We start from the raw sequence: 26,183 nt of genomic DNA on the forward strand, positions 1-26,183 counted from the left end.
TGTGTCTCAATCATCAGTGTATTTATTGTTATTATCAATCACATCGATGGTTTTGGCGAGTAAGTTGGCGCGTTGTGAATACCGAAGTTTGCATCGTCGACGTCTTATTGGTCTTTCGGCATTTTAAAGTCACACAATGGTATGAATCATTATCTTCTCGTTGCTTGTGAGAGAGTTTAATTTTAAACCGAAAGACCATAGTGCGGCGTCGACAGTGTTTAAATAATAAGCTCTAAGCATTGCGTTCGCTTTCCGAAATCTGTAGGTGATAAATTACCAAACAACCCAAGATAAGACTTAGTTAAACGAGTGAATGAATGAACTGGGTTTAACGTGTTTCCAATCCTATAAGATTCACCGCAGTCGAGGAACACGAATCACAACAAATGGAGTCACATCGCGTTGTTTTATTTTGAAAAGTTCAATCACCGGAAGTGCAGTGACATGACTGATACATCAGCGGACTTCATGAACTTGTGAGTTGATTTGCAACATGTCATCTGGAGAAGTGACTTCGTCTCTCTGCTTCTTCGTCAACGGAAAAAAGGCAAGTGGAATCCGCGATGGAGTGCCCCCCCCCCCTTGCTTTTATTTACATGTGGCTATTTGAGATGTGGGCGGTTCACTCTCCGCAAGTCTGGTTTGTGGCAAAAATCTGCGGAAGATAAAAATCGCGTTACTGTAGAACGGTGTTTACTGTGCTTAAACAACCTCGACTGTAATAGAAGTACCAATATAGGAAACTGGGTTCTGCATATATTTCTTCTCTGGATAGTTTGGTGATTTCCTATGAACGATTTACTTCTCATCATTTATTCATGATATTATTTGAGTTAATGATTGCAGGTACCCATTTATATAACTTCCATTTGACCTCTATTTGCTAACGTTTGCCCAGTGCCACAAACGGACTACAGCCAGACTTCAGTCCACCTGCTTGACGGAGTCGTTACTCCTCCCGCGCTCGTTGCAGCGTGCGAAGCAGGACTGACCATGACTTGAGAGGCCTGCACCACCTCTGCCACACTAAACTCTCCTGCGAGTCTGTGACTTTTACGTGCAGGTGTGACCACGGTGGCACGCCTCCGTCTCACCGAAACACAAGATGGGTGTGCAGCGTTTTTTTTTTAATAGATCCCCGAAGTTGCCACTAAACAGATGGATTTATTTATTTATTTTAGGTGCATTCTTTTTCATTCCACCTTTAATAAGTACTGTTCGAAAGAGTGTTGCACGTCTGTCGTTCCGATGTGTGAATGTGAAACTAGCACTGCAGAACCCTGGGTGGCTTAATTCTCTGACATCTTCTCACTATCACAGACGCGGTCGGGAGGAAATCTGAGTGTTTGGAGAAACCCCACAAAAAACACAGGTGATAGTGAGAAGACGTCGGAGAGTTGAGCCACCCAGGCTTTCTGCAGCTTGACCCATGTCATGAGGTTGCATTCAAAAATGTCTATGGAGCACATGAACTTTTGACTCAGCAGTATGGTCTGGGTACAGAACATACAGATTTTTGTACTGAACTTATCTGAATTGGCAAGGGAAAATGTCCTTATCTTCAAGCTGTGCAGGTTCTACTGCACTCAAACTGCGCAGACAGTTTACACATTAATATGTTTTGTTATTCATTGTTTTATTACTTGAGAGAGCAGGACTATACTGCTTTTATTTTCCTTTTTTTAAATCTCTGGATTATTTTAAGTTCATTGCAAATAAAGAGAGGTATTAACTGCAATTTTGTGAGGCACAGTGACTTCATGGTTTTGCTGGATATAAGTGTTTCATTTCACCCCCCTCAGGTGACAGAAGGAGATGCGGATCCTGAGACGACCCTGCTCTCCTACCTCAGGGAAAGACGTATCCTCCCGCAGCTGCCTGGATCATTGCTGGGCCCCTACAGTGCATCCCACACTCTATCTTTGTTTCTTTAACCTGTGTTTCAGTCCGCTTGACAGGAACCAAGTATGGCTGTGGCGGTGGAGGCTGTGGGGCGTGCACTGTCATGGTGTCCAAATATCACCGCAACTCGAAAACAATCACGTATCCTTTTGTTGCAAAGACACATTCAAGTAAATGTTTGTATCTTGCTGTTGTGAATGCGCAATGCTGTGCAGGGTTTCTTTTGAGTGCAAGTGTCATGTGGGGCTGCTTTTGCTAGGCTTTTATCGACAAGCATTTGACTCACAGTCACATCTGTTTGGACCCAGACACCAACAGCACACTGTGCGTTTGCTGATAAATATTTCATTCTCACAGTTTTATCGTTCAAAATTTTTAATTCAATAGATTGTCGCAGATATGCTGTTCACGCTATACACGTGACATTGTTTTTGTAGCTAATAACCATTAAGTGTTGCTTGAACAATCTGATCTGCTTAACTGCTTTGGGCTGTGAAACATTGTTGTTTGAGACTTTTTAATCTACCGTGCTGTTTGTCTCGTAAATATAGTCTGTCAACTCCTGAACTGTTGCCAGGCATTACACGGCCAACGCCTGTCTTCTGCCGCTCTGCCAGCTGCACGGCGCCGCTGTCACCACGGTGGAGGGCATCGGCAGCACCAAGACCCGGATGCATCCAGTTCAGGTCAAAAGCTTGTCACCTTCTGTTCTGTTTGGTCGTTTCACTGTTGTGGTCCAGTCCGGCTGATGATGGTGGTCTTGTGTTTCAGGAGAGGCTTGCCAAGGCTCACGGATCCCAGTGTGGCTTCTGCACACCGGGCATGGTGATGTCCATGTATACGCTGCTGAGGAATAAACCTCAGCCCAGTCTGAGCGACGTCACCGAGGCGCTGGACGGTACGGTCACCACTTTTTCTGTGCCATGGCATCAGTGCAAGCATCACGGCTGGTGAGTCTGGGTTTGACGTGACCGGATGTTCTGCAGGGAATCTGTGTCGCTGCACTGGATATCGACCCATTATTGACGGCTGCCGCACGTTCTGTCAGGTACCACTCATCATGGATCGTTCGATCCAGGTGTTTTTAGGATCAGTGCAGCATCCTCACGGTGGTGCTGGTTTCCTTGCTGACTTCAGCATCAGCGCTGAATACTGTGTTTTTGTTTTGACCTGTGTGTCAAGCTGTCATTTTAGTTTTCAGTGATGTCTAAGCTCGTGCTTGTCGAGTCCAGTTTAAGTTGACAGTTTTAGTCAGTCATCCACGGCTATTACTTGTCGAGTTAGTCAAAGAAAATATTTTCGTCTAGTTTTAGGTGCAAGACAAACCGTTACAAACCTGTTAAGTGTGGCTGTTTTCTTGATATATTGATTCTAACTAGTGACCAGAATATAGACCAGCCACGAGGAGGGCACCTGGACAGAAATAGTTACAGGAGGTACCAGTCACAGCCAGTTTGAGACCTCCTTAATAAAATTCCTGACAATAAGATGGAGACAATTTGTCATACTGTTTATATTCTAAGTCACATTTAGTCTCATTTTTATTCATCAACAATACTGCATTATGAATGCAAGACACTTTTTCGTAGCATCTTGTGTCATTTTCTCACATGATGTGACGAAAGCAACACTAGAATAGTCCTAGATTTAAACCCCAATTTCTTGCTGGTACAAAATGAGAATAGGAATGGGTTTTTTTGTGGCTTACCGTATAAAAGTCACAAGGCACAAAAATGTGTTTTGTAGAAGCAAAAAAAAAAAGAGAAAAAAAAGTTGTTTTTCTTCACGAGATGCTTTGTGCAAGATATGTTTAGAGTGACACAAACAGGACACACGAGTGAGTGTGGTAATGCAGCAGAAAACTAGTTCAAATGATCCGTTGAGGAATAAAAGCGGATTATTCCGCAGGAGGAGAACTGTTGTCAATTGAACGGAGTCATGGGAAGCTGTTGCCAGAATGGTGAAGAAAATTCATCTGAAACGGTGAGTTTGTCACTTGACATGAATCTGGATGGAACTGGAGGAACTGAAAGGAGGAACTGAAAGTGTTGACTCACTGGTTTCTAGGCATCACACATTTTGTTCGACAAAGATGAGTTTGCTCCCCTCGACCCGACCCAGGAGCTGATCTTTCCTCCAGAACTGATTGTGAGTGCCCATCTTGTCACCTGAATGATTTGTTGCAGTTGAAAGTTCAAATGACTCAAACTTGCACGCTAGTGAGGAGGAAGAAAAAAAGAAGAGTTTTAATATTTACAGAAAACAGATTTTCAAAAAAGCATTCTGTTGTTTTCGGAAATCCAGGTCCCGAATCCAGAAATTCAGTGATCTCATCTTCTTTTCACACTGGTAAAGATAACTTCTGTTTTCTGTGTAGCTGATGATGGAGTCAGAAACCCCACAAACCCTCTTGTTTCGTGGGGAGAGGTCTGCATGGGTGTCCCCAGTCTCACTGGAGGAGCTGGTCCAGCTGAAGAGCAAGAACCCAGAAGCCCCTCTGTTGATGGGAAACACCCACATTGGTTAGTGGTCGACACCACCCATGAGTTTTGTGTTTGCCCTTGTGGATGAATTATCATAAGGCATGGTTCATATGAAGAATATAAGGTTTCATTCTAAACGGCATATTCACTCTGAAGTTCAAAAGTGCAGCTGTTATAAACTGGTTTGACCAACAGAACTGGCCTCTTTACGGGACAAAGAAGACAAACCGTTTTGGCACCTTTGCTGCTCTGCTCTGTGCCATTTTCATTTCACTGCTGGAATCTTGAATTAATGTGTTTTTTCAGTTCATAATTCGTCCCACTCATAGCTGATTTGTCATTGCACCATCAGGTTTTTCAGACTTATACTGAAGACCAAAAGGTGCACTTTTACCAGAGTAGGTTGTTGTTGGTTATTTTAACTGTTGCTCATGTGTTTCACTGTACCTCTACATGTGGGCTACTGTCAAAGGTTCTGTTTCCTCTCCAAGGTCCAGAGATGAAGTTCCGAGGAGTGACCCATCCACTGGTGATCTCCTGCGGCAGCGTGTCACCACTGTTTGATGTCACTGAGACGAGTCAGGGTGAGTCATCTTCTACTCTTGGCGCCTGGTCTCCATCCATTAACAAATCCTCACCTGTGTGCAGGCGTTTGGGTCGGAGCCGGCTGCACTCTGTCTGAGGTTCGCGCTCTTCTGCAGAAGCTCATGCAGCAGCACCAGGAGGAGAAGACAGAAGTGTTCCGAGCGCTGGTCCAGCAGCTGGGAAATTTAGGAAGCACGCAGATCAGGAATGTTGCTGTGAGTCACCAACAGAACTCAGATGTGCATTCCTTGCCAGGAACAGTGGGAGTCTGTAAAAAAAAGTGTTATTAATTGAAAACAATTCACTTCACATTCTTTCAGAACATGACAGGCTGGGTATGGGTTAGTGAGCAATCTCCTGAGTAATTTCCCCATAAAAACATGATCCACTTGAGCCTAGTTTTGGCAGTAGAAGGGATCAGCATGGTTCAGATGTCGTCCTGATCACTTCATGCGGCCTGTCATCACAACCATTTGTACGTCTTTGTTAAGTCTCTAGGGGGACACATCATGAGTGCATATCCAAACTCGGACCTGAACCCCGTTCTGGCAGCAGGCACCTGCAGAGTTAGCTGCATCTCAGCGGGTGAGTCACAAGCTCTCAAGAAAATATTGGGAATGTTTATCAGACTGCCTCGCCTCCGTTTTAAGGAGGACGACGAGAACTTTCTTTGGACCAGGATTTTTTCATAAACTTCCGAAAAACTGCCTTGAAATCCGATGAGATTCTTCTGTCGGTTTTTATTCCCTTCAGCAGAAAGGTGAGCTTTTCTCTCATGTCTCGCATGATGCTTTTTCCAAATTATAACGCCATCATTGTTGTTTACGATTGTTGTTTGCTGCAGGGGGAGTTTGTGCGCGCTTTCCGACAGGCTCCAAGAAAGAAGAGCGCTTTTGCCACTGTGACAACAGGGATGAGGGTGTGTTTTTCAGAGGGATCCCAGCTTGTGAATGATCTTAGCATCTATTACGGTGGAGTTGGACCAGTCACCGTCAGCGCTGCCAAAACCTGCGCCGCCATCATCAACAGGTTTGGGTGCTGATGGGCTGCATGCCAGCAAAGCAAAAGCACCGTCTGATTTGTTTTTCTTGAAGGCCGTGGAACGAGGAAACCCTTAACCGGGCCTATGACATTCTCCTGGATGAGATAGAAATTCCTTTGTCAGCTCCTGGGGGAAAGGTGGAATTCCGGCGTTCACTGACCCTCAGCTTCCTCTTCAAGTTCAATCTGGAGGTTATGCAGCAGCTCAGCAGACTGGTGAGAAAGCGCTCCCATAGACGCCTTTGAATGCTCTTCATGTGTGAAAGAGCGGGACAATACTACAGTCAAAAATTGTCCGTGTGCCAGCATATGTTCATTGTTTGGTGGTTATTTCACTGTTTCTGGGTGTGACCTACACACTACATTTACTGTATCAATTACATTTTTTCCACACTCACCATAGTTGTTACTTTTCATTGTGTTATATTTTCTTCCCAGAGGTGATTTTTGTGGCTATTTTTATGCAGAACGTGATCACAGAGGAACCAGAAAAGATCTCTCCATTGCCAAGTGAGATCCAGCCCAGTGTCCAGGAGTTCCAGGTCTGACTTGCGCATTACCTCACAAGCTTTACCTCAGTAAAATATTCAATGAATGCAATAATAATGGTGGTCCGTCGGATAAGATGGTGTTCGGTGCACTCTTTTTCAGCATGTTGCAAAAGGACAAAGTGAGCAGGACCCTGTGGGGCGTCCCATCATGCACCGCACTGCTCTCAGCCAGGCCACTGGGGAGGCAGTCTACTGCGATGACATCCCAAAGATTGACGGGGAGCATTATATGGCTCTGGTCACCAGCACCCACGCACACGCTAAGATTGTGTAAGCCAACGCCTGTTTATCGCACAAATAGTACAAGCTTAGTGTTATAGTACAGCACAACGTAGTATTCAAAAGTATTTAACAGCTAAAAGCATCTGTTTGTTTCTCAGAGGTCTGGAGGTGAGTGATGCACTACAGCTCCCTGGTGTTGTCGATGTCATCACATCCAAAGATATCCCGGGCAAGAAGGTCCGCTCTCTGTGCGGATATGATGAAGAAGTGCTGGCTGGAGATCAGGTCAGGCCTTTGTTTGTACTTTTTTGTATGTTTGCCATTGTTTGAATCAACTTATTTTGAATAGTGAAAGCAAAACTGTGCTGCCCAGGTTTCCTGTGTGGGTCAGATGGTGTGTGCTGTTGTGGCTGACACAAAAGAACATGCCAAACGTGGTGCTGCCGCGGTGAAGGTCCATTACCAAGATCTGCCGGATCCGGTGTTCACTGTTCAGGTCAGGAGTGGACACTTACAATTTTAACATTCTTAGAACAACGTGATTTTAGTGAAGAATTGTTTGTCTATTGTCAGCAAGCAGTGGAGAAGTCCTCATACTACGAGCCTCGCAGGTCCATCAATTTTGGGAACATGACTGAGGGTTTTGAAATGGCTGATCACATACATGAAGGTAACACCTTTTTTAGCTGTATTTATCTTGATACTGATATTTATCTTTCATTTGTTTATACTTTGTCTGTTAGTTTTTAGACTGAATTGAATATTTCTTTTAAACCAGAAGAAAGAATTGAAAAGTATTGAATGGATCAAGGGAAAATCATTCAAAATCACATTTTTAAAATAAGTAAAATAAACAATATTCACTGTCCCCAATAACTAGATATAGTCTCCTGTATGTGGCAGAATGGAATGTGGTTGGCGTCTTGATGAAAATCATGTTTTTAATCCGCCTGAAAGAGATTTTTCATCCGATGAAATTGTGTTCAACTTCAATGTTTCACTCAGGAGAGATCCAAATTGGAGGCCAGGAACATTTCTATATCGAGACTCAGAGCATGTTGGTGGTTCCAGTTGGGGAGGAGAGGGAGTTCAAAGTGTATGTCTCGTCTCAGTGGCCAACCCTGGCTCAGGTAATTCCGAAATAAAGACGTCACCGAAAAGGGCTGCGAGCCATTCATTTCATTGCTACTGCAGGAGGCTGTAGCCGAGTCACTGGGGATCCCAGCTAACCGAGTCTCCTGCCATGTTAAAAGAGTAGGTGGCGGTTTTGGGGGGAAAATAACCAAGACCTCAATCCTGGCCAGTGTAACCGCAGTGGCTGCCTGGAAGTGAGTTACACATTCATGCATTAGAAACCATCCACTGTTGATGTCCACTTGAATTTTCTATTTTTCAGGACCAATCGCCCCATTCGCTGCGTTCTTGAGCGAGGCGATGACATGCTCATCACTGGTGGGAGACACCCAGTTTTGGGGCGATACAAGGTACTCGCACAATGTTGTACTGAGGTCTTGTGTGAGAAAAGGTTTACATGCACGGCTGGGTAAAATGATCTGGACATTGGTCTTCCAGGTGGGCTTCATGAATGACGGGAGAATCGTCGCAGCCGACCTCAGTTACTTCCTGAATGGCGGAAACTCAGTTGACGAATCGCTGATGGTCAGTGAGACATTCAATTACATTTCAACCACAAACGTGTATGATAACGCAGAACATGTTTACTTTTTTAGTCTGTAATACGATAAAATATACAATACTGGTGCCATTTCCTTTTGGCATTTTTTTTCAATCGGCTAGGCCTCTCCATTTTTAAGACTTGAATTATTAGACACGTATGATGTGCAAATATATAATATCCTTAAATAATTTATATAATATCCCTGTCTTTCCTGTCATATAAGGCAGTTTTCACTTTCACAGACACATGCATGGACATTTGGCGGGCTGGTGGTCAAGCTTAATTTATTTATCGTGACAAATATGTATTATCTAGGTGCAATAATGCAGTGGTGAGGCCAGGAGTGGTTTGTATGGGTTGGAAACAGTGGCACTGAGGAAAAGACAGGGGGCGGAGCTGGAGGTAGCAGAGATGAAGATGCTGGAGCTTCTCTCTGGGAGTGAGCAGGATGGATAGGATCAGGAAGCAGTAGATCAGAGGGACAGCACATGTCAGGTGTTTAGGAGACAAAGTCAGAGAGGCTAGATGGAGATGGTTTGGACATGTACAGAGGAGAGAGAGCCAGTACATTGGTAGAAAGATGTTGAGGTTGGAGCTGCCAGGCAGAAGGTGGAGAGGAAGGCCAAAGAGGAGATTTATGTAGGTGGTGAAGGAGGACATGAGGTTTGTAGGTTTGAGAGAAGAGGAAGCAGAGGACAGGGTGAGATGGTGGAGGATGATCTGTGGCGACCCCTAAAGGGTGAAGCCGAAACAAGAAGAAGAGAATAATGTGACCTGTCAATGGCCTACTGGTTTACACTAGGGGTGCAACGAAATAACATCACAAAAAAAACTCCCAAATACTCACAAAATAAAAAGTAGATTTAAAAAATATATCTTTGAACAAAGACAACAAATAAAACCACAATAAAAACACATTCTAATTCACCAATCTCATAACTTATTTTCTTTATTCCTTGGGCATAAATGCCATGAAAACTCAAGCCTCAGATTGAATCAGTATTAAGTTAAATGGCAAAATGGAATTTGGTACATAAATCTGGCCTCTGTTTTAAAGCCAGCAGTAGTGTTACATAAATGACATTTTATTCTGAGCCAGGGAACAAATTACAATAGAAAACTGCCGTAAAAATGTCTCTAAACTCAGAGTCATGTCAGTGATCATGGCAAAAATAGGTTTGGCTAAATGAATTGACCGGATTAAAAACCAAATAAAGGAAAACCTGTGAACATTATTTTTTATTTGGGTGTGTCTTCCAATTTTGTTTTCCCATTTTTTATTTTGAGAAATTCCATTGCACCCCTAGATAACAGTTATTGCCGTGAAGCGGAAGGTAGTCGGTTTGCGTATATCATATCATCGCATCCGCATCATGTTCCAGACTCCTGTCAATACACCGCCTTAGTAACCAGGGAGCGTTCTGAGTACAAATGGAACACACCCTATATGTCTACATCCTTCACATTTACAGACTTTAGCTGGTTGCTAAAGATTTTAAAAATCTGAAGAGATGAAGATGAGCGTGCAGACAAGTTGGAATAGCTGGGGAAGACCATCACGTGTGACCTGTGTCGGAAGCTAGAGGGCAATGTTATTGGACAGCTGTAGTTAGAAGTGCCAGAGTTGAAGACGCACAGGTTTCATTGGGAGTGACGAGGAAGGTCAAGATTGGAAGTCAAGGAAGCCTGACTCAGAGGACCTGTGGAGAGGAGAGACAGGGGTCTGGCGGCGTGTGAAACAGGGAAGAGATGCACAAGAGTGGTTAAGAAGGAAGAGGCTGACTTGCTGTGGCAACCCCTAATGGGAAATGTTGAAAAAAGGAAATATGTCATTATTTCAATCTTAAAATTAATGAAATACTATGAATTTTATATTCATACGTTGCAAAGGTGCAAATTTATGTGAGACACGCTGGACATGGGAATATGTAGGATTTAGCTTTACTATGACAATGATACATGCACCAACATAAAACACTGGTTTTACACTTCAATCACACACTTCAATCTCTTGTGCTGTGTTTTCTCTTACTAAATCAGGTGATGGAGAAAATCCTCCTCCACATGGATAACGCCTACAAAATCCCAAACCTGCGAGGACAGGCGTTTGCCTGCAGAACCAACATGCCGTCCAACACCTCATTCCGAGGCTTCGGGGTGCCACAGGGCCTGCTGGTGGTGGAGAACATGATTCATGAAGTTGCCATGTTGTTGCAGAAGCCTGCAGACCAGGTCTGAAACACACCACTAGAAGCTCTTGGTCAATTTGACCTTTTTAAACATCAATAATTATTTTTATCGGTTTAGGTCCGTGAGGTCAACATGTACCGCGACCCGTCGTCCATCACATTCTACAAGCAGCAGTTCAGTCCGGAGAACATATTGCGCTGCTGGGATGAGTGTAAGATGAAGAGTGGGTTCGATGCCCGACGACAAGCTGTTGACCAATTCAACCGGTCAAACCGGTGGAAGAAGAGAGGTCTGGCTATCATTCCCATCAAATACGGCATTGGCTTCGCTGAGAGCTTTTTAAACCAGGTCACAACTTCATCTATAGTAGAGTCATTATTGCCCATGGATTGATTGACATGAGTGTGTGTTACAGGGGGCAGCGCTGGTCCACATCTACAAGGATGGCTCGGTTCTAGTCACTCACGGGGGCGCTGAAATGGGTCAGGGGGTCCACACCAAGATGCAGCAGGTACACTAGCATCAAACAGACACCCAACTGTCAAAAATGATGCTCATTCTGTTCTTCCTCTCAGATCGCAAGTCGTGAGCTGCACATTCCAAAGTCCAAGATCTTCATCAGCGAGACCTGCACCAACACAGTTCCCAACACATGTCCAACCGCCGCCTCTTTTGGGACAGATTCCAACGGCATGGCTGTCAAGGTCCGGTACTTCACTCAAGTCTAAAATCATTGTGAATCAGTTGCAGCCTTGATAGTTTTTGGCAAACTTGATGAAAGAGAGTGATTCAGATTTGCTCCAAACTTAAGCTCCTAACCAAGTCATGAAGGCGACAGTGTTTCAGGGGTGACCAAGAGGCTCTGTATCGTGTCCTGGGTCAGTCCCAGGGCCTCCTCCTAAATGACCTCCTTCCTTATTACAATGATTTAGAATATGAACAATACTTATGCTTACAACTGTGACGGTCTTTCTTCACCGACCAGCCCAGCCAAAATAAATAGATTCTAAATCATCTCAAATGCTTCTTCATGAAATAAATATAGATGAAAACAAAGGACAATTTCACTATAATTCTAGTTCATTTTGATTAGTTATGTAAAGAGACAATGCAGTTTCAGTTAGTTATCTTTTTATGAAAAACATTTGTTTTTGTTTTATTTCAGTGAGTGATCTACAATTCTGGTTTTCATTTTTTCGTTAGTTTTCGGACACTACAATAACTTTGGTGTGGAGCGGTTCTGATGCGTAGCCTGTGTTAAAGGGTTTTAATGTCAAAAGCATGTTTCTACTGTATGTCATAACATTTCTGTTTAGATTGCATGTGAGATTCTGTATCAGCGTCTGGAGCCGATGCGACAGAAGAACCCCAAAGGATCCTGGGAAAACTGGGTAATGACTTTGAATGAAAAACAATAGCGCAGAAGAAAGCTGACCATATTTTCGCCTCCTAAGGTTAGTGCAGCGTTCTTTGAGAAGATCTCCATGTCAGCCACCGGATATGCCGGGTAACATGATGGACCTGTGTTGAAATGAGAGATCAGGCCACTCATTCCTGGTTCTGTGCAGCGGTCCGGATCTTTGCATGAATTGGGAGAAGATGGAGGGGCACCCATACTCGTACTATACCTTTGGTGCGAGCTGCTGTGAAGTGGAGCTGGACTGTCTGACTGGAGACTACAGGGTGAGAAGAAAAGCTCCAGGACTGAGGTTCAGATTGACTAACTGTATCTGTTGTGTAGACGGTGAGGGCGGACGTCGTGGTCGATATCGGCAGAAGCATCAACCCATCAGTGGACATTGGGCAGGTGGGCTCTATTGAACACAACAGATCACAATCCATGTGTTTCAGTCATAACCAGTTTGGATTCACCTGTTAGATTGAGGGGGCCTTCACGCAGGGTCTGGGCTTGTTCACCCTGGAGGAGCTCAAGTTCTCCCCAACCGGAGTCCTGTACACACGGGGTCCGTCTCAGTATAAGATTCCTGCTGTCTGTGACGTGCCGCTGACATTCAACGTGTACCTCTTGTCCGACTCGTACAACCCTCATGCCATCTACTCTTCCAAGGTACACACACATATTAGTACACCCAGCACAAAAAAAAATAGCTTGTTACTGGAAGTCCTCCCCACCCCCGCAGGGCATCGGAGAACCCGTTCTCTTCCTGGGCTGTACCGTCTTCTTCGCTATTAAAGACGCCATTGCGGCCGCTCGTGCTGAGACTGGACTCCAAGGCCCATTTCGTTTGGACAGTCCAGCAACTGCAGAGAGGATCAGCCGGAGCTGCAGCTCCCCCTTCAGCCAGAAGGTAAAACTACTATGTGGTTCTCAAAGGTTGCATGGAAGTGTCTTTCCTCTCACTGTCCTCCTACATGCATTTTTTTTTCAATGATTCTGATTGTTTATTTCCAGATTCCACCTGCTGAACCAGGATCTTTCCTCCCGTGGGCACTGAACATCTGAAACCACTTACGTGATCGAATCAAGAGTTTGTTGTGAGGAGGTCAAAATTAAGTATTTGATTTAGAATTGGAAATATTTTACCAAACAGTGGTAATGAATATCATTGACATGATGAGCTACATAACATTGGTTTGAAACACATGACTGACGAGAATGTGATGTAAATGGGAATCTTGGCCTCAGGCGGGTGGAGTCCATTCCAGACAGAGGAGTTGCCACAAGAGGTGGAGTGTTCTGCATATGTGATCAGACATAGGCACATCTGATTTTTTTTTCAATCTCTTATAAAACTAAACAAATTAGTTAAAAAGTAATTAAATGATTTTATAGTGTATTCGGTCAGAATGTCATGTAATCTCATCCTTTGATTTTAAGTGTTTTTCATGCGTTTCATTCGTGATTTTCATGCAATATGGAAATCATTTTTAATTTTGGGAGGATCAGACAATATAAATATGAACACGTCAATGAGTCACCCTAAAATCATTCCGGAATGAAAAACAGCTGACTTGAGAAATCTTTTCCTTCTGCAATGCGTTCTGGGACGCTGGATAACTTTTGTAATGTCTTTCAGTTGCTTAGCTCTTATTTTGGGGGGGAATTTTTCCTGAATGTAAAAAAAAAAAAAAAATCACAAGCCAAAAAGAAGATGAAGTTGATGTGAATGCAAACATTATTGTTTCAACACAACTCAATATTAAATTTCACCAAATAAATGAAGACGGGAGAATAATGATGATTACTATTTTCATAATTTTCATTCATGCGTGCACTAGGTTCATTCTAAAAACGTGGTATGACACTTTTTATATAATTCCTTTTTTTTATGAGTTGCTATAGAAGTATGTTGCTGACATGCTATGTTTTTCTCACTGAGTGCTGTTGCAATATGACAACAAGCTGGAGCGTTGAGTGGCCAACATGAAAACAAACAACTACTATGGTGTTGAGAGGCAGTGAGGACCTATGAGGCAAACAGTGGTTTTAGGTCTTAATTCTACCTCTGCCCCACCTTTATTATGTTTCCTTTCTTCCTCCATTGTTGGATTGAAATGTTAAATTGTAATTGATTAAAAAAATGAGTAATGTCCTTCAAACAATTATGGTTTTATTGAGAATCTCAAAATAAAAATCAAAGCAAATAATGTGATTGTGTTTTTTTTTTTGTTTTGTTTTAGCGAGAAAAAGGCTCCTGTTCTTTCATTTGGCCTGACAGCCCCTAACAACAGTCACAGCATATGATGTGGCTCCCCAGGAAGTCTAAATGTATGAAAACATCATTGGGAGAGCTGAGTAGGACCTTTTCTTTCCACCACCTCTGGCCTGACAAATGAAAGATGAACTTATATGAAGTGACATAACAGAGTCCGATACATCACTCCGGTCATCACCTGACATCAAACACCTCGTGGGACCGTCAATTGTTCATGGACATGAATGGTCAAGTTATGAGGTTGCATAGAGTAGTAGAAGGTTTTTATGGGGTCATTAAAGTAGCCAAAGAATGAAAGAAAGAAAGAGTGGTCTGTGAATGCGTGGTCTGTATATATCAGGTCTCAACACTGCACATAAAATCTACTGGCTTCTGCTGCAGAAAATCTACAAGTGTGTGCAGTGATCGGCAAATGCATATGTAGTGTTGTGCACCATTTCAAGCCAGAATGAGCCTTTGAGGACACACATTTTAGACCAGGGGGCATCAACCTTTGAGCAACAGCGAGCTACTCCAAGGGCATGGTGTGACCCGAAGCTGCCGTTGGGTCAGTACACACTTCTGAGGAACACATGATCACTGTCACCCCTGACAGATACATCTAAGTTGGTGCGTTGTGTGGGCTTCATTTGTTTTGTCATGAATGTGTTAATCATAAATCATTCTTTAAAATTGCGTAGAAAAGGCTACATAAATCAGAGTCACGTGCCATTGAAAAATGTTTTGTACAGATCGATGCTGCAGCCAGAAGGATTTTGATCCGAAAAAGCATGTTCTACACCTGTTGCCGCCCTGTTTGGCCGTCACACACAGGGTATGAGCAAAAGACACTGACTGAGAGCAAATGCAGTCTCAAGCATTTTAACATGACAAACCTAAGCGCCGTGTCTCGTGCTCCAGTATCACATTAATACGTAATGTGAAAGGCATCTCAAGCCCCATTTCCCGCGTTTTACTCATTCCCACTTGGCGAATAACAGCCAGTCATTCACTTTTGGGCGTCCACTGCGGCCAATGGGATGCAGGAATCAGTCGAGTGAAGGCGCTCTGGGCCAATAGGAATCGAGAAGAAGCACTCAAAGCTGACAAATCAGACGGCGGTGGCTCTCTGTAGCCCAAACTCCGTCTGCCGGGCTCAAGTCGCCGCGTCTCCACCCGGCTTGTCTCTCTATCCAACTGCCATGGCGGAACAGCAGCAGTTCAACGTTTTGCTGGGGAACCTGATGAGCCCTGACAACAGCTCCAGGAAGCAGGCCGAGGTAAAGCAAGCGGGACACTGGGGGGGAACGGCGAGGAGCGCCCGGCCGCGCGCTCAGGCTGCAGCCCACGTGCGTCGAAAGGCTGACGCTGAGCGCGACCAGCCAGATAGCGGCTAATGCTAACCCGCACCACCATGTTGCGTAGTTATATCAACTCAACGCCGCCGCGACATTTCACCAAAATGGCGAAGTTCAACACTACAACCACTAATATACGTGCTCTCTACGTCTGCTTGCATAAATGGTCCACGTCGTTTCGTGTGAGGAATACAGGAAGTAGTGTTTAGCTAAGGTAGCCTCCAGCTTGTTTCGTGTTTTAACGATTAAAAGACGACACAAGCCATCGAACACCACGGTTCCTTCGAAGAAATGCTGTACAGTTACTGGACCAACACTCCATGTTTACTCCCGGCAGCGTTAGGATGAGCTCTTGCTCGTTTCCCACCAGTGGCCTTCTGTGTATTGAGATGGATTCATCACTCCAAGTCCTGTGATTTCACTTTGTTGTTCTGTTTGGACGAGGATTGGGCTCGGTTTCTTACCCACATTATCGCTTTCTTCGAAAAGAAATATCTGTGGACTTGACTCCAACTCTTCCCACTAAAGATGGCTATTGTGCTGCTCGAAACTCCTGACGTTGTTGCTCGTCAATGGGCTCGTGCCTCGATGTAGCTCCACCATCCGAGTTTGCGTCGATGCCTATTAATGGGCATGACATTCTTTTATTTCCCTTAAATGACATTGGTGAGTGCTACCTTTGAACGTTGAACAGTCCTGATGATGCAGTAAATGCTCTATGAACGGCCTTTAGGAGTGATGACCTCCTAGTTTAATGTTTACACATCATACCTGGTCACCAACATTTTTGTTTTGTGTATGAACCATCATTCAAACTTTATTTAAACATCTGAACAAGAAAAATAATCTTCAATCACATCCTTATAACCCGAGTATTTTTGACTATTCTGATTTGACAGTTTAGTAGGTAATAATAAACTTAGGGTTCCATGCTCCACTTTTTTCCTCATCTGATCTGTGGATTTGAATACCAGTTCTGTTTTGTTTTTAGGGCCGCAAAAACTAGTCGGCTATAAGTGACTATTAAATTAGTTACCAGCAGTTTCATGAGTCAACTAGGTGTTTAGTCATCACTCTCTTAGCCCAATCCACTGTAAGAGCAGGAATGAGGACGGGCTGTGGTTACCCAAAATGTTGAAAGAAAAAGTTAATACCTTTCACACAACATTTTGGGCAATTCAAATACAAAGTTTCAATACAGCATTTGATACGATGCAAGTGTTTCCTACACTTGGCTAATATACTTCCTTTTTTGAGTTATTTACAGCATTACGTTCAGACATGTTGGCGTGTTTGCCGACATATGACGTGCACGGACTGTACATGTCATGTGTAAACAATTTACATGTACTTTATGTTGGATTTCCTGAATAGAACCCCATCACTCTACACACACACACACACACACACACACACACTGTGAGGAACTGTTTGCATTGAGCTAGCAGAGCTGAGTCCTACTCATGATCAGAACTCTTCACTGTATGGATTGTCAGTTTGCGGTCCAAATTTTAGTATCGGAGCCTGGACCAGACTGGATACTTAAAGCCCCATCTATTTGTTTTCTCTTTTTTTTTTGTAAGATGACTGACGTGAAGGATGCAAAACAACTCGAAGAGAATCACTGCTCTTGTGAAATATGTTCACATTTCACCGCTTGCGTACTAAAATGGAATTTAGTGAGTGACTGTGGTAAATTCTTGACTATGTTGTGATTGTTTGCAGGAGACTTATGACCCACTCCCGGACTGTACGAAGGTTACCTTTCTTCTGCAAGCTGTCAGAGATGCTTCTGCTGCTGAAGAGGTGCATTTCATTTGGGGGTTGGGGGAATCCATATGCACTTTTTTTGGCATGTTGGCTTTGAGAAATGTAGACCAATATCGTATTGTCAGATGAAAGGGAGAATGCCACACAAGGCCAACAGAATGAATGAAATTTGTGTTTCCCAATCTGTCAACTGTTTGCCTGCTCAGCTTTCATGACTAAAAATATCTGAGGAAGCATGGATGAGGCGCAAGCAGCTGGTGGTCAAAGTAAACCCAAGTATGCCCAAACTCTGAGTTGCGAAGACACATGTTATTTTCCTAACTAATGCTCCTAGTATCATTGCACATTTTTGGGGTTTATGTTCTCGTGAGCTTCTTTTCTAAGCGCTGGGTGGCAACACCGTAAAATGCCCCGTTTAGCAGACAACTCATGTCTTCCGGGAGTTTTTATGGTGCAGGCACAGCAAATTATTTCATAAAAGCAAATGTTGCACACACATTTCTGTGAAAAGCGAATTTCATGGACCGATTTTCATTTTAGTCATTTTCTTCTTTTACTCTCAGATGAGTTCTAAACTGATGGACGTCTATTTACTACGATTGTTTTGTCAGGTCCGGCAGATGGCAGCAGTGCTGCTGCGACGGCTTGTCTCTTCTTCCTTCGAGGAAATTTACCCCAATCTGACCCCTGACATGCAAACGGCCATCAAAGCAGAGCTGCTGGCCGACATCCAGCAGGAGACCTCAGCAAACCTCCGCAAGAAGGTCTGCGACATTGCTGCTGAGCTCTCACGCAACCTCATCGGTAAAGGCTGCAGCAACGCTGCTCGCTTGGTTTGGTGTTTGTTTGTGTCCCATTCCTGTACAATATGTATCCTTGTTCCTGCAGATGACGATGGGAACAACCAGTGGCCAGAGGTGCTGAAGTTTTTGTTTGAGTCGGTTAACTCTGACAATGTGGGACTAAGAGAAGGAGCCCTTCACATTTTTTGGTGAGTTTACTGTGAGGCACAAGTAGTTGTGGAGGTACTGTGTATAATTTGGTGATTTGAATTAGTGCTGCACAGGCAATGTACATTGTACTTTCTCTGACATGGTTTCATTTACAGTTTCTAAAGGCTGTGTGCTTGTTTGTAACTGAAATCGTTTGGTGCGTTTCTCAATGGAGCAAACGCTCTTCTTTAGACTGACAGAATTTAGAAGCATAATGTAAGCTTGACCCTTTGAAGCTGACACAGACACAATCTGAGTCTCTGCCTGTAAATCAAAGTACTTTGTTGATCTTGTGATGGAACTCAGCAACTCACAAACTCAACGTTCATCTTTGTCACTATGTTGAAAGGCTGTGGCTTGAACATTTAGAGATGAGGCTAGACCTTAAAGGGGAACTTCATTGGGGCCCAAATTTGGGGATAGGAGTGAATTTAACATCTAATGTGTATATTGTGACATCACCTGGCGCCAGCCATTGTCCACTTCAGATTTTTACCTGATTAACTAGTGATTTTATTCCAACATTGCTGCTGCTGTTGGCTGGGCATTATCACTGCGGCTGCATCCACCACTCGCTGCGCTGTATTTTCTACCGTGGCCTCGACCATGAATCGACTCCGGAATGTGCTTTTTGTGGAGCTGTTGAACAGTGAACAGGCACTATCTGCACAAGCAGCACTGCCGACCACTGCCATCATTGTTTGTCCCACTCCATGATCTCCGTCCGAGCGTCAATCTCACTCCTCTGAATCAGATGCTGTCTAATTTGCTCTGTTTTTTTAAACGACTCAGCTTTGATAGGAACACCAACCCTTAAATGTTGGAAGTTACAGGTGTCTGCCATCTATTTATGTGAAGTAGTAACTAATATCGCCTTATCTAAACGGCGGGATGCTGTAGCTACTACTGCTTTATTCAGTTTGCTTCTACCTTGACATTGTCTCTGGTACTTGCAGCAACTTCCCTGGAATATTTGGTAACCAGCAACAGCACTATCTGGATGTTATCAAGCGCATGCTGGTGCAGTGTATGCAGGACCAGGCTAACCCACAGGTCACATGTCCAGTCCAATCTTTCACATTTTGTTCTCATTTCGAAAATATTCCTGAAGTTTATTTATGACCTTCAGATCCGAATGTTGGCATCTCGAGCGGCATGCTCCTTCATTCTGTCCAATGAAAGCAATACAGCATTGTTGAGGCACTTCTCTGACCTACTCCCAGGAATACTTCAGGTAAGAGCCTTTTTTTTACTTCCAAGCCAATAGCATTGTTATTAACATGGCTGAACACCAGTAGCTGTCAACAACTTGACTAATGTAGGAACACTGTGTATTGACTCAATTCACTGAGGGCTCCTCCTTCTCGTCCTGATTTAGTCTGTTAATGAGTCATGTTACCAAGGAGATGACTCGGTACTCAAGTCTTTTGTGGAGATTGCGGACACTGCCCCCAAATATCTGAGACCCCACTTGGAGGCTGCGCTGCAACTTTGTCTCAAGGTGAGTTTAGTGATATGAAAGGGCTTAGTGTTTCAACATGTGGGAGGACGTGTTCAGAACTTGCACTTGCCTCCTGCTTCACTCAGCTATGTGCCGACACGAACCTGACCAACATGCAGAGACAGTTGGCGCTGGAGGTCATCGTTACATTATCCGAAACTGCTGCTGCTATGTTGAGGAAACACACGTCCATCGTGGCTCAGAGCAGTATGATCCTCTTAAACATCACAGTCTGCTGATGGCTAGCATGTTAATGATGGTTTCTCAGTTCCCCAGATGCTGGCAATGATGGTCGACTTGGACGAGGATGATGAGTGGGCCTTGGCAGATGAATTGGAGGACGATGACTTTGACAGGTAATACTTCAGACACTGGGCCAGCATCGCATGCACTGTCCCTGTCCTGTCAAGGTTGGCAGCAGTCTTGGCTCCTTGGATCGATAAGATTTTAACATTTCCGATTCTGTCATCGATATTGCTAAGCAATTCGTGTTTTTTGTTGTTTTTTTAGTGATTCTCATCGATTCTTAATGGGGGTGGACAAAATGAGAAATGGGTCAATTAGTATCAATAGATATGGGTTTTATGTTAGAGCATTTCCATTTGGGATGCTACTCTCTGAAACTTTTATAATGTGAGTTAAGTCAAATCAGGATCAAAGAGGATGTTTTTTAAACTGTGTTGCACAATTGACAAGGGGACTTGAGAAACTGTCTTTTAGAGTTCAAAAAGCAGGAAACGGAATGAATCGTGCTGTCTGATCTGGAACTGAAATGAACCCTGTGACGCCTGAGCCATGAAACAGTTGACAGAGAGCTCCAGTTCTTTTAAACTGAGGTCTTCATTGGTTCATGTGAAGAATTTAAAACATCAATGTACATGCTGTATATGTACCTAATTTGATATATCTACTCGAGTCTTATTTGAACAACACAAACATGACATCAGAAATGATGTGATCAGTGTAGCTCCTGACCTTGGTTCTGGTTATGATTGGTGCAGGACAACCAGACGTTTCCCGAGGAGACTGACTGGCGGCACCTCTACGCCACTGTAAAAACAAGCACAGTCGTAGTGCAAATCAGATGTGTGTGGCATGATTAAAAACAAATCAATTTCGTCTGACAACAGATAGCATCATGCTAACCGTCAACATAGCTGTTAGCTCAGGGTTGTCCACTGTCACTGATCAAACAAAACTTTCATTATACCGTGCTGTCGAAGGCATTCGGTTGTCCTAAAGCTACATTCTCTCTGCCAATGGAACGAAACCTTATGACCACTTTACCATCCGTCGCGGCTAACCTCCTCCATAACTGATGAGCTGCGGCTGGCGTTGACGCTGCTCTGTGAACATCCGACGGCAGAGATTAGTGACGGACGTCACAGCCGGGAATCAATGAGAGGAACTGGAATTCTTAAGTATTCCAGGGAATTTGACAGTTTTGAACTGGTTCTGAATAGGGACCACTTCTCAATGCCCATTCCTAGTCCCTTGATTGTCGGCGTGAACTGTGAGTGAAACAGTTGTCCATGTCAACACCCGAGCAGTTTTGAGAATTCTCAGGCGCATGTGATCAGATGGTGTCTAAAAGGTGTTGTCGTCCGACAGCAACGCTGTAGCTGGAGAGTGCGCCCTGGACAGGATTGCCTGTGGCCTGGGTGGAAAGATCATCTTACCCATGATCAAACAACACATCATGCAGATGCTGCAGAACCGTAAGTGCAGTTCTTCCAGTCAACTTTGGTGAAATATGATCCCTGTCATACGTCTCTGTATTTAATTTGGTGCCTGGATTAACACGTTCTTCCTGTCTGCCTTCTGTTGTCTAGCTGACTGGAAGTACCGGCATGCTGGGCTGATGGCTCTCCCTGCCATCGGTGAGGGCTGCCACCAGCAGATGGAGACCATTCTCAATGAGATCGTCAGCTTGGTGCTCATCTTCTGCTCAGACCCGGTGTGTACTCGCCCTTCATCTGGGCTAAATTACTACAAGATTCCTACTCATGCGTCTGTCTGTCCTCAGCATCCCAGAGTTAGATATGCTGCTTGCAATGCCATTGGACAAATGTCCACTGACTTTGCTCCCACGTTTCAAAAGAAGTTCCACGACAAGGTCAGTGTGCGGCCACAAAGGTCAACTGAAGAGTGTCAGCAAAGATTAACATGCCTGATGCCACGCCCCCTACAGGTGATATCGGCTCTGCTCCAGACGATGGAGGACCAGAGTAACCCTCGTGTTCAGGCTCATGCTGCTGCCGCTCTCATCAACTTCACTGAAGATTGCCCCAAAGCTCTGCTTGTTCCATATCTGGACAGTTTAGTTCAACACCTTCACGTTATCATGGTTGCCAAGCTGCAGGAGGTGAGTCTTCCCTTCACCCCTGCTGGTTGTCAAGGTTATCATTGTTTGGGATATTTCACTAGTTTTTAGTTTTGAATTTTTGTCCGTTAGTTTTAGTGAGTTTATAGAGTGGGTTGGCTAGTAGTTTCAGTTTTTGAACAAAAGTCAGATCAGTAATAGAAACTCAACAAAAGACAATGTGTAAAGAAAAGCATTATGTATGGAAAGCTGAAACTTGTGCCGACCACGAGTCGGCGTTGTCTGGTTGTCAACACAAGTGGCATCATGGACTCGACATGCCACACCTGGCCGACAGCCGATCCAAAATAGATTTTAAATCATCTCAAAATGCTTTTATGAGAAAGACGGACGACGATTTTGCTATAATTGGAGTTTGTTTTGATTCGTCTCGTAAACAGTTATCGCTTTATGAAAATCTCAATTTCATCTAACAAAAATGATTTACAATTCTAGTTTTGGTAAACTACGATAACGTTGGTGGTCTCCTGACAATCTTGCGCCTGTGGCTGTCGCAGTTGATCCAGAAGGGCACCAAACTGGTCCTGGAGCAGGTTGTGACATCCATCGCCTCAGTGGCAGACACAGCAGAAGAGAAGTTTGTGCCGTACTACGACTTGTTCATGCCCTCACTGAAACACATTGTGGAGAACGCGGTGCAGAAGGAGCTGCGGCTGCTGCGAGGGAAAACCATCGAGTGCATCAGCCTCATCGGACTGGCTGTCGGCAAGGAGAAGGTACGACTGAGGCGCCTGTGTTCTCGGCTGCAGATAAATGAGGGCTGCGTAGTGAGGGCTCCTCTGTTCCTAGTTCATGCTGGACGCCTCGGCCGTCATGCAGCTGCTCCTCAAAACTCAGACGGACTTCAATGACCTGGAGGACGACGATCCCCAGGTAATGGGCCGGCTGTCACCGGAGCTTATCTCGCCATGCTGGTCCTTTAACTCATCCCTGTGGTCCAGATATCGTACATGATATCGGCCTGGGCGAGGATGTGCAAGATCCTGGGTAAGGAGTTCCAGCAGTACCTGCCGGTGGTCATGGGCCCCCTGATGAAGACTGCCTCCATCAAGCCTGAGGTGGCGCTGCTGGACAGTAAGCCTAGGAAAACATTCACCAGTCTGAACCGACCGTCACCATGGAACTGACCGTGTCACTGTCCTGCAGCTCAGGACATGGAGAACATATCTGAGGATGACGGCTGGGAGTTTGTGAATCTGGGAGATCAGCAGAGTTTTGGAATCAAGACAGCCGGGCTGGAGGAGAAGGCCACCGCCTGCCAGATGCTGGTGACCCTCCACCCAATGGTCTGCATGTGGAAGTTGACACGCCAGCTAATGTTCCGTCTGTTTCAGGTGTGTTATGCCAAAGAGCTGAAGGAGGATTTCGTGGAGTACACAGAGCAGGTGGTCAAGCTGATGGTTCCGCTCCTCAAGTTCTACTTCCATGATGATATCCTTAGCTCACTTCCTGCTGGTCACTATCACCAGTGTGTTTTGTGGGCAGACGGATCGTTTTGCCTTTTATCTTATATCAGAACAGGATTTAACGCGTCTTCAGCACAGTGATAAATGTTTTCTCCTTGACGCGGACACGTGTGCGAGTGGCGGCTGCCGAGTCCATGCCCCTGCTGCTGGAGTGTGCCCGAGTCAGAGGTCCGGAGTACCTGACGGAGATGTGGCTCTTCATGTGCGATGCCCTCATCAAGGCCATCGGCACCGAGCCAGACTCGGACGTGCTCTCTGAAATAATGCACTCCTTTGCCAAGGTGGGGAGGTGGTCAAAGAAAACATTTGTGGCTGATCTGCGCTTTATACTGATGGTGGTTTGTTTTTTTTCTGTTCTTTTTAAAGTGCATCGAGCTGATGGGAGACGGCTGCCTGAACAAGGCCCACTTTGAGGAGCTGGGTGGCATTTTGAAGGGAAAGCTGGAGGAGCATTTCAAGAACCAGGAGCTAAGACAAGGTGGGATCTAAGACGGGGCTCTGTGGCGAATGACGTGTTGGTTTGAGCTTTGCTCTCACACCCAACTGCTTTGCAGCCAAGAGAGAAGATGAAGATTATGACGAGCAGGTGGAAGAAACGCTACAGGATGAGGTGCGTCACCCAGTCAGGTTGCTGTTAGAAGATCCAGTGGCACGATGGTTGTCAAGGATTCAATGTACATCAAATTCACCTTCACAAGATCAATTCCTAAAAGGTTTGAAACTGTCTGGCAGGATGAGAATGACGTTTACATCTTGACCAAAGTGTCGGACATTTTGCACTCGGTGTTCAGCAGCTACAAGGAAAATGCTCTGCCGTGGTTCGAGCAGCTGCTGCAGCTCATCGTGCAGTTGATCGTAAGTTGAAACTGCTGGGCTTCATTGCTGGGCCATGTGTAACGCTGGCTCATGTACTTCAGTTACCAGAGAGGCCGTGGGCCGACAGGCAGTGGGGCCTGTGCATCTTCGACGACGTGGTGGAGCACTGCAGCCCGTCCTCTTTCAAATATGCCGGCTGCTTCCTGCAGTCCATGCTGCAGTCGCTGACGGACATGAAGCCCGAGGTCCGGCAGGCGGCGGCATATGGTGTCGGCGTCATGGCTCAGTTTGGAGGGGAGAGCTACCGTGCCGCTTGCATGGGTACGTTCTGCTTCTCCACATAGCTGGTTCTTTATTTATTTGACTGCTCATTATTTTGTTTCCTCTGATTCAGATGCCGTGCCTCTGCTGTTCCAAACCATCCAAGCTGGAGACTCGCGCTCTAAAGAGAACGTCAATGCGACGGAGAATTGCATCTCAGCTGTGGGCAAAGTGCTGCGCTTTAGACCAGAGTGTGCCAACGTGGACGCCATCCTGCCACACTGGCTCAGCTGGCTGCCTCTGAATGAGGACAAAGAGGAAGCTGTCCACACGTTTGACTTCCTGTGTGACCTCATCGAAAGGTAACCCCCCCCCCCCCAGATCCTCAGCTGCAGCTACGTCCCTAGAGGTGCCTTCTCTGATGTTACTGCTGGTCTCTGCAGCAACAATCCCATCGTTCTGGGCCCCGACAACTCCAACCTTCCCAAGATCTTCCTCATCATTGCTGATGGTGTCGCCAGCGAGTCCATCAAGAGTGAAGACGCATGCAGCAAGCGACTGGCCAACGTCATCAGACAAGTCCAGGTGAGTCCAACTGGCTCTCATGGGAGTCCTCCTCCAGCTGCTCACCACTGTGGTCTGGTGTTTCAGGGTTCTGGAGCCTTGTGGTCTCAGTGCGTGTCCTCTCTGAACGAGACGCAGCAGAAAGCCCTACAAAACCTTCTGAGCACCGCCTGATCCCTTCCTCTACTCAACACGCCGCCTTCTTCCTCCTGCTGTGACCTGTAGTGACGCCGGCTCCACCACTTTTCCACCGCATCCATATGCTGCCAACCCGAGGAAGGAGGTTGGACATTTGGGACATTAGGGGACAGAAAAGGGTCATGAACTGAACTGCTGAATGAAGTGGAATGCACACTGGGCGATCACTGCCTCTTCTGTGAACTATTTTTTTAATTTTTTTTTCTTCTTGTTTGGTGTTGCCTGATGGGGATTGTCTCCAAGGTAACAGCATGTCTCAGTGACTAACTGTAGAATATATAGACTATGACTTGACATAACTGTATTTGGGAATTTACAAATTTTAAGCAAACATCCATGAATCTTCCACAGTTTCGTCCCCTTCAGCAGTAGCACCGACGGGGTAATATGGCTGAGTGTAACTGTGTTGGGAAATACTCAGCCCTGCAGGTTTGTGATGGAATCCCAGTAAAAAAAAAAGTCAATAAAATTCCATTGGCAAATTAATACTGGCTCTTCAGATTGACATGCATTTCTCCTGTATTTGTTCTTTTGGTTGTCATATTTTGGTCACAAACTGTGGATGT

General features: G+C 45.0%; 2 protein-coding genes across 2 annotated transcripts; both read left to right on the forward strand.

Moving 5' to 3' along the window:
* The first annotated feature begins 434 nt into the window (after positions 1 to 434).
* On the forward strand, positions 435 to 14,272 carry aox6 (aldehyde oxidase 6). The gene is made up of 35 exons (XM_053850470.1): positions 435 to 547; positions 1,803 to 1,860; positions 1,947 to 2,043; positions 2,480 to 2,588; positions 2,674 to 2,800; positions 2,889 to 2,950; positions 3,811 to 3,885; positions 3,970 to 4,050; positions 4,280 to 4,424; positions 4,877 to 4,969; positions 5,034 to 5,185; positions 5,462 to 5,555; positions 5,621 to 5,730; positions 5,815 to 5,999; positions 6,065 to 6,227; positions 6,479 to 6,553; positions 6,663 to 6,832; positions 6,943 to 7,069; positions 7,158 to 7,280; positions 7,358 to 7,454; positions 7,790 to 7,914; positions 7,979 to 8,112; positions 8,181 to 8,268; positions 8,357 to 8,443; positions 10,503 to 10,694; positions 10,770 to 11,000; positions 11,068 to 11,163; positions 11,228 to 11,356; positions 11,969 to 12,043; positions 12,107 to 12,159; positions 12,221 to 12,335; positions 12,394 to 12,459; positions 12,532 to 12,720; positions 12,794 to 12,961; positions 13,066 to 14,272. Exons 1-35 carry the CDS (start codon positions 494 to 496, stop codon positions 13,114 to 13,116), a joined length of 3,996 nt encoding a protein of 1,331 aa, XP_053706445.1. The 5' UTR covers positions 435 to 493; the 3' UTR covers positions 13,117 to 14,272.
* A 1,165-nt stretch (positions 14,273 to 15,437) lies between these two features.
* kpnb3 (karyopherin (importin) beta 3) lies at positions 15,438 to 26,103 on the forward strand. Its single transcript, XM_053863041.1, has 26 exons — positions 15,438 to 15,588; positions 17,392 to 17,472; positions 18,048 to 18,240; positions 18,325 to 18,427; positions 19,385 to 19,481; positions 19,558 to 19,662; positions 19,807 to 19,929; positions 20,016 to 20,136; positions 20,198 to 20,285; positions 21,541 to 21,647; positions 21,762 to 21,886; positions 21,956 to 22,045; positions 22,121 to 22,294; positions 22,810 to 23,028; positions 23,102 to 23,185; positions 23,254 to 23,386; positions 23,459 to 23,580; positions 23,647 to 23,743; positions 23,887 to 24,059; positions 24,145 to 24,256; positions 24,333 to 24,388; positions 24,511 to 24,633; positions 24,696 to 24,915; positions 24,989 to 25,217; positions 25,299 to 25,440; positions 25,507 to 26,103. The coding sequence occupies exons 1-26, from the start codon at positions 15,511 to 15,513 to the stop codon at positions 25,591 to 25,593; spliced, it is 3,282 nt and encodes a 1,093-aa protein (XP_053719016.1). The 5' UTR covers positions 15,438 to 15,510; the 3' UTR covers positions 25,594 to 26,103.
* Positions 26,104 to 26,183: the final 80 nt, after the last annotated feature.

The sequence above is a fragment of the Synchiropus splendidus genome, chromosome 1 (assembly GCF_027744825.2).
Source record: "Synchiropus splendidus isolate RoL2022-P1 chromosome 1, RoL_Sspl_1.0, whole genome shotgun sequence".
NCBI lineage: Eukaryota > Metazoa > Chordata > Actinopteri > Syngnathiformes > Callionymidae > Synchiropus > Synchiropus splendidus.

Bases quoted from the DNA above. Each gene is read 5' to 3' on its own strand.
- aox6 (XM_053850470.1), top strand. From the start codon at position 494: ATGTCATCTGGAGAAGTGACTTCGTCTCTCTGCTTCTTCGTCAACGGA. The intron at 5,186-5,461 runs GTGAGTCACCAA...GTCTTTGTTAAG, and splicing joins CGCAGATCAGGAATGTTGCT to TCTCTAGGGGGACACATCAT. The intron at 12,160-12,220 runs GTAACATGATGG...GGTTCTGTGCAG, and splicing joins TCAGCCACCGGATATGCCGG to CGGTCCGGATCTTTGCATGA.
- kpnb3 (XM_053863041.1), top strand. From the start codon at position 15,511: ATGGCGGAACAGCAGCAGTTCAACGTTTTGCTGGGGAACCTGATGAGC. The intron at 23,029-23,101 runs GTACGACTGAGG...CTCTGTTCCTAG, and splicing joins TGGCTGTCGGCAAGGAGAAG to TTCATGCTGGACGCCTCGGC. The intron at 24,389-24,510 runs GTGCGTCACCCA...ACTGTCTGGCAG, and splicing joins AAGAAACGCTACAGGATGAG to GATGAGAATGACGTTTACAT.